Raw genomic sequence first — 11,202 nt, 5'->3', positions numbered from 1 at the left:
TTTTGTTTCTTTTTCTTTTTTCTTTGCTCAGAGCAAATATTTCTATTGTACTTGAATTACAGAATTTTTTTTGTAAATTTTTTATTGAATTTTTGTGTATTTCATACAGAACATCTTAATCATCTTTATACCCTATTCCCCACTGGCACCCTCCCAAAGCCCCCCTCCCCCAGAATTCATACATTCTGTCATTTGTGTTAAGGCCTATTGTGTCAAGTTAGAGTCCCCAGACTCCCCTCAGTGCAAGTTCATCCATTGTGGTCTAGTCAACCTGTTTAGAGTCCCTCCCTTTAAGGAAATCAACTCTTCCTCACCCAGCAGTAATCAACTGCCAATAATTCTTGGACTAAGATTGGGGCCTGCTGCCCATTTCCACAGTTCTCTGCTGGGTTTTTGTCTGCTTGAGTTTGCATGGGTCTTGTGCATGTGGACATCATTGTTGTAGGCCCATATGAGAAAGGTCCCAGGAGCCTGTAGGACTCTTATTTCCATATGGTCATGCACCTCCTCCCTGACTCTTACATTCTTTCCACCCCTTCTTCTGCAATGGTCTCTGAACCCTGAGTGGATGGACTTTAATATAGGAGTCCTGTTCAAGGACCTACACTCTGAAGACTCTTTGTCTTTACACTTTAGCCATTTGTGGCCTTTTGTTTTCCTAGCCCTCTGTTGCATGAGGAAGCTTCATGGATGAAAATTGAGAGATGCATTAGTGTTCTCTTCACACCTTGTTCTATGTTCGGTAAGCCTTAGGTTTAGAGGTTGCATTTTAGATGTGCCACTTAGGCTTGGGCAATTTATAGACAATCTCTGTGTATGACCATTGGTGAAACTCTTTAATACTCTCTATTATTACAAACTCTGTAATAATTATTGAAACTCTGTAATAATCCCCATTATTGCAAAAGAAGCTTCCTTGATGAGTGGTGACCGGGATATTTGTCTAAAAATAAGATCATACTTTGCACATAGTAAGAAATTACATTTGTCTAGGGATGTAACAGTCTTGGGGTTTTCTCTAAGATCTGTGACCTCTCCAGTCATGTGTATTTTCTATGTTTACAGTACCACACATGAGTTTCCTTCCATTGAATGGGCTTTAAGTCCCATTAGGTAGCTGTTGATTACCCCTAAGATAAAAGTGCCACTACTGCACCAATGCATTTGTGTGCTGATCATTGATATGGTAATTAAGCCTCAAAGCTGGGGTTGTACCATTGACTGATGTTCTCTCTTAGCAGCTTGCATAGTGTTCTCCACAGCTATGAGAGCTAGCCTTCAGGGGAAGTGGCTTCCAGGTCAGTTCCAGCTTCATTGCTCCAAACCCTGTGTCCAAAATATGTCCTGTCTTCAGCAATAGGGTCTTACCTTCAAGTTCTAGGAAGCAATCAAGGGCTGTGGCAATAGCCTGGAATTACAGAAACCTTTTAGTAGGAATTTCTTTACCAGTAGTATATGATAAATCTGTTAAATAATGGCTTCCTAGAAAAAATTATACATATGATTATTTGTGTATAAATTCATAAATATAACTGATTAAAAAGGATGTACAGTATACAATTAGAAAATACTTGATATTCTTTTATTTTTTAAGAATGTTTTATTATTTTTTATTTTATGCGTATGAATATTTTGCCTGCATGTAAGTACACCTGTGTCATGCAATACCCATGGAAGTCAGAAGAGGGAATTGAATCCACTGGAAATGGAGTTACAGATGGTTGTTAGCCACCATGTGGGTGCTGGGAACTGAACCCAGGTCCTCTGCAAGAGCAGTCAGTGCTCTTAGCCACTGAGCCATCTCTCCAGCCCTCTTGATATTCTTTTAAAAAATATTTTTATTAGTTCTTTGAGAATTTCATACAATGTATTTTGGTCATATTCAGACCTCTTCTTCCATCCCCACTCCCATCTTACAGCCTCCCCTGACTTCATGTCCATTATTATTATTATTATTATTATTATTATTATTATTATTTAAATCATATTGAGTCTTAATTTGTGTTCCCAAACGCTCTTGGGTGTGTGTCCTTCCCCTGGAGCTTGCCTACCCTACCCTGTATCATAACCTTTAAGAAAAATGACTCTCTCTTTCCAGCAGTTATCAATTTCCAATAGTTCCAAAGCTAGGGTTGGGTGTTCTTGCCTACCTCTCCCAACCTATGCTAGTATTTGGTCTGGCTAGAACATGTGTGGGTCCTGTGCTTGCTCTCACAATTGTTGTGAGTTCATATGTACAACTGTTCTGCTGGCTGTCAAACACTTTTTCCTTGGAGTCACCTACCACCTCTAGCTCTTACAATCTTTCTGTCCCCTTGCCTGTGATATAGGTGTCCCATTAAGAGCTGAGCACTCTTTGGTCTCTTCTTCTCTGAACTTTGACCAGATGTAAATTTCTGCAGCTGCTTTATTTCTTTTTCAACTTCCTTTAGTTTCAGGACAGACACTTGGATAGAAAGAACTGATGCAAAATGATGTCCAAGTCCCCTGGAATTCCAGACCTATGTCTGTTCCCTGGATTCCATCTGAACTCTATCTCCATCTATGGATTTTGTAATCAGAGGCATGTCGAGCAATTGAAAACTGCTTGTGAGAATATACTGTACTGAGAAAATTGCATTTAAACTCTAAAATATATCAAGAATTCATATATTTGATGATTCTTTCATATGAAGTCATGTGTGACCATGTAGAAATAAGACATGCATGAGGATTTCATTGCTTTTTTTTGCTAAGGAAAGATTAATAGGAAGCATTTGGCTCCTGGAGTAGGTAATGTGAGTCTGCTTTAGAATGCTGTCCTTTAAAATGTATGAGCGTGTTATGTTCGTGTGACTGATCACATAGATCCATTAGAATCTTAACGATCCATGAGATAAATTGTTCACATTTTTAGAGGTACATCTGCATTACAAAACAGCAGGGTTTTCATGAGGTCACTGCAGTGTTGTGCTTTTGAAAACACTTGAATCACAAACAGCTGAAAGAGGGAGCAATGTTGATACCTCATAATCACATATATTGTAGTAAGAAGAAAGCAATAGGAGTTATGGAAAAGAAGGAACACATTTGGCTAAGTTTGCTTATTGTAAAGCATTGTGGACATTTTTCTAAGAAGTGATAATAATATTTTAGAAATTTAAGTCTTGGAAATTTATCTCTGAAAGGATTATCAGTTTCTTGAAGCAATTAAAAAGATTTTTAAATCTCAAGAAAAATCCAAGTAAGATGTAGACAGCAACCAAGGAGTCAGTTAATTTCTAAAGCTTTGTCATCACCTATTTTGATTTTGACCATCATTTCAGTTTCATTTGGGAAAGATGGACTTCGGTTGCTTTTCCCATGATGCTGCTTAGGTTGGTCTTAGACTACAGTGTGAGTTTCAGTAAGTTTTTTTAAAAAGTAAATTTAATAATGTTTGCTTTAAAATCATGACCTTTGTTCAGAAGCAAAGTATGAAAAGGTAGTTAAAGATAGGAAAGGGAGAAATGTAAGAAGTTGTGATTCTTTAACCTCTGTCATTGTACAGTTTGACTTGGATGCCTTAATATTTGGTGTATTTATGACATAATTGCTTATTTTCTTATTCTTCACTTTATGTTCCTAGCACAGAGAACAAAATCTAATGAAAATGTATTAGGTAGCTTCATGAATTTGTTTCTTTTTTTCTTCCAGGGATGCCCTCTTCATTTTTATTAGTAAATCTTTCAGCTTTACTCATCTCCTTTGTATTTGGAGAAACAGAAATAAGGTTTGCTGGACAAACAGAATTTGTCGTTAATGAAACAAGCACAACTGTTATTCGTCTTATCATTCAAAGGCTAGGAGAGCCGGCCAACGTCACTGCAATTGTCTCGGTAAGAGGTGACTTCAGCTCTGTTCTTTCTGAACATATATGAAAATTCTCAGTTTGAATGGAAAGAACTTTGTTTTACAGTTGAGACGCTGAGTACTAGTTTCATTATGATGGGTGCTTTGGAGACAGTGTTATTCCACCCACGTGAGCTAGAAGTTCAGAGAGCATTCCAGTGTAGCCGTGCACATGCAACTATTGTATTTTAAAGACAAAGACTGATCCTTTTAAAGTGCTTGAATGTTTATTTTAAAACAGGAATATTTTATTTTGGGTAATTTGAATCATAGTATCTTTTTCTAGACATTTATTGTAGGGTGATTTAGACAAAATATATGTGATATTTAAAAGAGAAAAATAGTAATCAGAAAAAATTCCCAAGTTGTTAGAGAGTCTCTTTTCTTGGAGAAATGAAGTGTGTTAGCTTCATTCAAAGTTAAGAAGATTTGATAAACCATATACAGTTTAACTTGGGATGGAGTGTTTATGTTTGTATTTGTGTGTATTTTTACCCAGAAAGTAATGCTATATGACTAATAAAGGTATTGCTAAATAGAGGCTTAATACATTTAAAAAATTTGGAGCAAAAATGTGTATGTGTGTGTGTGTAGCACATGTATGTGTTCATGTTTATGTGCACATGTGTATATGGATGCACATATATGTGTGTGCCTGTGTGTAGAGGATGAGGTCAAGTCAGATGTTTGTGTCTGTTGATCTTCACTTGTTTTTTTGAGGCACGGTCTCTCACGGAACTTGGTGCTTGCTTATTGGCTAGACTGGCTGGTCAGTAAACTGTGGAGAATGACCTATACCAACTCCCTTTTCCCACCCCCTGCAGCAGTAGGGTTACAGATGTGCACTGCCACCCCTGGCTTTTTGCTAGGATACTGTAGATCTGAACTAAGATCCTTATGCTTCAGTGCACAGGTATTTTATTGACTGAACCATCTCTCTAGCCCTTCCAAAATCAATTTTAAGCAGTGGGTTAAAATTATCATTTAAAAACTGAAAAAGAAGAAAAACTACCTATAAACGCAGTCATGTTAATAGTTTTTTTTTTTTTCCCCTTCACACAAGCTGTTTATTACAAAATTCAGATGGTTTTTATACATTACAAGGAACTGGCAGTCACGTGGGAGAAATAACAGTCACATACAAAGATTTAGAGCACAAAGAAACAGGACATATAGTCTGTTAGTTGGCCCCAGAAGGATGCTTAACTTTTTACTCAAGGTTACCAATTTATTGGCCACAATGTTTTCTTTCCTAGGGCTAAAAGCATAGTAAACTTTTAGCTTTTATCTTAGGAGTAAACCGTTAACCTGACCTAATCTCTTAGCTAATGACAGCTGAGTTCAAATGTTACAGTTTTATACATTGCTTTTATTTTCAACTTAATTTGACATATATGTACATATTTACTGAATTATTTTTAGTTCAGGTTGTTGTCTTTTCACTTTCTTGATAGAGTATTATATTCTAATCCTTCATAAGCTGTTTTTCATTGAGGTTGCTTCCTTTCAGGTTTTGCTGTCTGTTGTGATTTCTGAAGAATTGCTTCTGTACCTACCTTTCCCCCATAATTTGGATTGTGAATTTTGATAGGGTAGATTAATCCATTGTTTTCTTCAGTGGCTCTTGGTAATGTTTTCTCCAAGATTGGTATTTTCTATAGTAACTTGGGAGAACAAGCTTTCCAACACCCTTTTCAATATTTTTCCAACCTATTTTGATTTCCCAACTATTTAAACTTTTTTTTATAAGTTAAAACTAGATAATGAATAACATTTCCTAAAACATATTCTTCATTCTTATTTGAGCTAAAATTTTTTTTTCAGTAGTAGCTAATTATTAATTTTGAGTTCTGGTCAAAGAAGTCTTATTTGGATTTGCACAATGAATTGTTCATTTATAATTTTGTAATTGGTACTCCTCTGATAATCTTCTTTTGTTGTTTGGTTTTTGAGGCAGGGTCTCTCTGTAGCCCCAGATGACTTGGAACTCACTATGTAGACCAGGATGGCCTTGATCTCACAGAGACCTGCCTTTCCACACCTGGTCATCCCCTGAGAATCTTAGTAGCAATGCTGATTTTAAAGACTAAGATCCTAGAAAGGTTTATAATTACTAAGACTCTGGGATATTAAAATGGTGAGTCTTTATTTCAGTTGCTGTTGTGTAATGTAAGTATAATTTTAGACTGAAAGGTTTGGGCATAGCTGTTTTTTTGAAACCTATTGGGAAAACAATCGATTCTCCTGAGTTCTTGTCAGTCTACTCCTATCTCTTCTTTGTGAGAATTTTAGCCACAATTTGCTTTACTCTACTTTAAATCAATTAAGAGACAGAAAAAAATGAATAGCACTTTTTTCTATGCAATTACTAGTTTTTGTGCACAATTAATTTTGTTCCACAATATTAAGAATTATTTTATATATATTTGTGATTTTTTTAAAAATAGTTTTTTATTTTAGATAGAAAAGGTATGTATGTGTGTGTTCGTGTGTGTATGCACATGAGGGAGGTCAGAGGACAACTTGCAGGGGTTAGTTTTCTCTTCCACCATGTAGTTCTCAGGGATGGACCTTAGGTTATCAGGTTTGGCAGCAACTGTCCTGATGATCCATTTTGTCACCCCATAATCCTTTTGTAGAAGATGATATTTAACAGCTGGTAAGCATTCATTTTTGAACATACTGTTAGAAATGTCAGTTCCACTTGATTTAAACTTTCTTGATTGCTCCAGTTAGCCTCAATTTTTCTTTTCTAACCTCTTCCTTAAGTAAAAATGTCCTGTTCATCATTTGCAGCTGTATGGAGAAGACACTGGTGACTTCTTTGACACGTATGCTGCGGCTTTTATACCTTCTGGAGAGTCTAACAGGACAGTATACATAGCAGTCTGTGATGATGACCTGCCAGAGCCTGATGAAACTTTCATTTTTCATTTGACATTACAGGTAACTTCTTCAATCCCCCCTTATCTTGAACTCATAAGATGTCTTCCAACACTTGAAAATCTATTTAGTTAGAGCTAAGCCAGTGCAGATGGCTCGTGGTGGTTTTCCTAGAAGCCAGAAGTGGTGATCTCGTTGGCAAACTCACAGTACTTTTTGTAAGATCCTGCATCTAGTGTTTGGATTCATTCAGTTGGGGATTGCCATCACAGAAACTCCAGAGAAACTTCCCTACCCTTTGGCTCATTTCTTTCTGAGCCCTCTCCAACGGCCAGGTTCACAAAGAATGATCTTGACTTCTAAGTTCAAAGGATAAATATACAAAAGGCACACAATGAAGTGGGAGGCCCTGTGTCTTCAAATAAATTCAAAGTATTCCTTTGGGGAGGAGTCAGCTTGACTAGCCCAAGATGTAATTGAGCTCTTTGGCTTTCTCTGTCAGGGTTGAATCAGACTACTGATACCATTCTAGTTAATGTTTCTGAAAGGCACTGGGAATTTTTTTTGAATATTTGTCAGTGTTCATAAAAGTTCAGTGAAATGCTTATGTTTTGATTTTGCAAATCACCTTTTTCTTATATTTTTCATATAGTAACAGAAGTGTAGAAAATTCGCTTTGTAAGAAAAATTGCTTTAATATTTTGTCAGTTTGGCTGTATGATTTGTAGAACAAAACTGACTTAAGTTTTGGCAATGTCTGTAGTGTAAGGAAAAGTCATGTTTGCATGCTTGAATAGCATTGCTTAATCAATGTACATGTTACATTAGTAATGACATCATAGTAATTAACATAACAATGTTATATTGCTAGCTACTGATTACACTATTATATCTTATCAATAGGAACCAATGGTTTTAAAAATTTTCAAAAAATTCTCATATGTAACTTCTTTACAAGGTTAGTTTGAATATGTTTTCTGTTTCTCAGTCTGTTCATTAAAAGCATGTTTGTACCCTTACTCATACTATTTCAAAGTATTTTTAATAGTATACACTATTATGGCTTTTAATACACGTACATTATGTGTTTGTATCATATTCTATCCACCCCTGTTACCTTCTCTTGTCCCCCTCCCTCCTTTGTTGATCTTCTTCCCAAGTAGCCCCCCACTTCTTTGGTGCCTTTTTTTGTGATCCAGTGAGATTCATTAGGATTGATTATAGGAGTGTGAGTGAGTATTTGTTTACAGGAGCATAGGTAACCTACCAGTAGCTACACCACTGAAGAAAACGTCTCTCCCTCCTCATCACCTGTTAACCGCCTATAGATCATCAGGGAGGGGTAGTTTATTCATACTGTCAATAATTAAAGATGGACATTCTATTAACTGATTATTTTTCTTCTAATATTTAATTTGCTATTATTTGTGCTTTCATTATAGAAACCCTCAGCAAATGTGAAACTTGGATGGCCAAGGACTGTTATTGTGACAGTACTATCAAATGACAATGCATTTGGAATTATTTCATTCAGTATGGTATGGTTACAATTTGATGATTGTACTAGTTCATTAAACCTTTTTACAAAGACTGTTTTTCCTGATGTTTGCCAGTGCTGTTCTGTTTTGATATCACATAAGTCTCAGATTCACTATGTCCCCATCCCACACTCTGTGTGCTTTCCACTTGCTCTTTTAAGAGTTTTGCAGATTGAGGAAGAAGGCTTTCATGCTCAGAGTCATCACAATAAACTTTTCTGTTGATCATTCCATGACTCATTCATTTGCCACCGATGGCTGGTCTGTCAGTCAGATGTGTTCTCAGGCACCTTGATTTCCCCAAATGTCACTTAAGGAAGTATTATCTATTTGTCTTAATCTTCCCTGTGTTTGAAGTGACTGTGAGGTAAGAAAATCTCACAGAAAGAAAATCGAGGAAACTTGCAGTGAACTTAAAATTATCTAGTAGATGTTATAGCTCTTTCAAATTCTGTATCCAGTTCGTACCCTAAAATTTTCTTATTATTTCATATTTCATGGAAGTTGAAACTCCATCTCATGTCCTGCATTTTGTTCAGTTTATTTTTATCTCTTTCACCAAATTCATATATTTCTAGCCCATCCAGTTTTCAAAGGGTTTTATTTTTAGAAGCAAACCCACAAGACAAGTCTCTCCTAGAGAGAAAATGTTTCCAACTCTTAAACTAAAACAAAATGTCATCTTGAATACAAATAGATTTGGGTACTAAGTTAATAAACTATAATAAGCTTCCCAATAGTCTTTTTGAATCCTGTTACTAAGCAACATTAAAATATGATACCATACTCTCCAGCTTTCTAGTCACTTTCCATTTTAGATCACCACTCTGCTCGGGGACATTGCATGCCATTTCCATAGTTCCTTAAAGTTACCTTTAAAACAAGGCTAACAGTAGACAAATGTGGTCTTTATATTTTATACTTGCAGCATCTTTCTTACAAGGGGTATTGCTTAACCTCAGTTTAGTGGATATTTGGTAACCTACATTATATTGTCATTTATAAACATTAATTAAACTAATTAATGACTCCTTTCTATTTGAATAAGAGAAATTTATGAAACAGGCTTTCTTAATCGTTTAGCTTCCTTTCACACTGTTTTTCTTATATACTTCCATCTTACCACTAAGCCTTACATGGATTTGTTTAAAGGATGTTTTTCTCTTCTTTTTTTCCCTCCTCTGTTCTCTCTCCTCTCTCTCTTTTGCCATTATATACCTTATGTTGTGGGATGAGTCTCTGGGGTTGGTACAGTCCTATCATTCAGCCTCTGACAGGCTCCATTTGGGCGCTGTGTTATAGTAGGTATTTAACAGACCACTTCAGTTTCTAGCCTTTTGATGATAACGCCGATAATGAACATCTCATTGATGTAATATTAATAGCCAATATTTATTGAGCCCTCAGCATGTATCAGGAAGCAGGATAAATGCTTGACATGAATTACACTGAAGTCTAATTACAGCCTGTTGGGTCGGGTATTCATAGCCTCATTTATAGAAGGGGATATGACACCATCTTCCTCAGAGATGTCCATTGCTGTCCTTGCATGTGTACACTCAGTGCTTCCCTCTTCGTCCTCGTCTTCCCTGAGTTTCAGCCAGCCAAGTTAGTGTGTTTCAGCATTTGAGGTTCTCACTGCTTCTCTTTTGGCAGTGATCACGTCCTGAAAGCCATTAACAGCTGTTTTTCAACGACAGACTGATGGATGATGAGGAAGGAGTGGTTGGGAGCAAGGCCAAATGGCCTCAATGAGCCATTAACTTGGTCTGGAGGCGTACCTCATACCTTATTTTTGTGACTTCTTGAGTTCTGTGAGCATTTTAATTTACTGTCTTCTAGCTAGATAGCCTGTAAGATTCCTCAGAACTTATGGTGGAAGAACCAGGACAAGAGCCCATGCTTTTTGCATGTCTAGCTTTGAATTCCCTTTACATTATGATTTAAAATTTTGCATTATTTGGGGCTAGAGAGATGGCTCAATGTTTAAGAGCACTGGCTGCTCTTGCAGGACCTGGGTTCAATTCCCAGCACCCACGTGGCGGCTGACAGCCATGGGTAACTCCAGTTCCACAGGATCTGACGCCCTCTCCTGACCTTCTCAAGCACTGCACGCCATGGGTGTACTTACATACATGCAGGCAATACACTCATACACATAAAATAAAAATAATAAATAAAATATTAAAAAAATTCTTGCAGTATTTTTATCATCTACGGTTAATTGATGCTAGCAATATGACATTCCTACAGTACACTGTGAATTGATTTGCTGTGGAATTTAGCATTTTGCATTTTTGGGTTAGCAGTTTTACCACCTCCTATCTCTGATCAATGCTTCATTGCCTTCGCTCTTCCCAATAGCCTTCATCAATCTCAGTGGTGGAGCCCAGGGACAGAAATGAGTCTGTGCCACTAACTCTCATCAGGGAAAAGGGGACCTATGGAATGGTCACTGTGACTTTTGAGGTAAGCTTACTTTGACATCATTTTAGATGACAACACTTTAAGAATCCATATTGTATGGTTCAATTAAAAAAATCAAAGTCCTTTGTATGATAAACATCATGCTTAATTAAAGATAAATACTTTTGCTGTATTATACACTTAATGGTTAATATAAAAATGTTTTCCTTTCTCCTTGAATGTATTAAGCCTACATGAAACAATGTATCATTTTAGATTTGGGCTGATGATAAATGACAAAATAAAATAATCACATTAATTCTATAAAATTAATAGAACCTTCATAATAATCATTGCCAAGGGTATACATTTTAAATACCCATTGAATACTTAGGTTTCTGTAACATTATTTAGTATGTTGTTTGTCCCATTTTTCTGAAGACTTTTATATTTTATTTTATGTGTGTAAGTGTATTGCCTACATTTATGTAAGTGCACCTGTTTC

At 36.3% G+C, this 11,202-nt stretch overlaps 1 protein-coding gene across 1 annotated transcript in view; it reads left to right on the top strand.

Annotated features, from left to right (window-relative positions):
- Positions 1 to 3,677: 3,677 nt before the first annotated feature.
- The window catches only part of Adgrv1 (adhesion G protein-coupled receptor V1), a 595,268-nt gene continuing 587,743 nt past the window's right edge, over positions 3,678 to 11,202 (top strand). Inside the window, exons 1-4 of the mRNA XM_008829347.3 lie at positions 3,678 to 3,857; positions 6,667 to 6,816; positions 8,196 to 8,291; positions 10,656 to 10,760. Coding sequence (XP_008827569.1) covers positions 3,678 to 3,857; positions 6,667 to 6,816; positions 8,196 to 8,291; positions 10,656 to 10,760 — 531 coding nt within the window. The remainder of the gene's footprint in view (positions 3,858 to 6,666; positions 6,817 to 8,195; positions 8,292 to 10,655; positions 10,761 to 11,202) is intronic.

The sequence above is a fragment of the Nannospalax galili genome, unplaced genomic scaffold (genome assembly GCF_000622305.1).
Source record: "Nannospalax galili isolate Female #2095 unplaced genomic scaffold, S.galili_v1.0 scaffold173, whole genome shotgun sequence".
Classification (NCBI taxonomy): domain Eukaryota; kingdom Metazoa; phylum Chordata; class Mammalia; order Rodentia; family Spalacidae; genus Nannospalax; species Nannospalax galili.
Note: the sequence above shows the minus strand (reverse complement) of the source record. Positions and strands in the feature narration are given on the sequence as shown.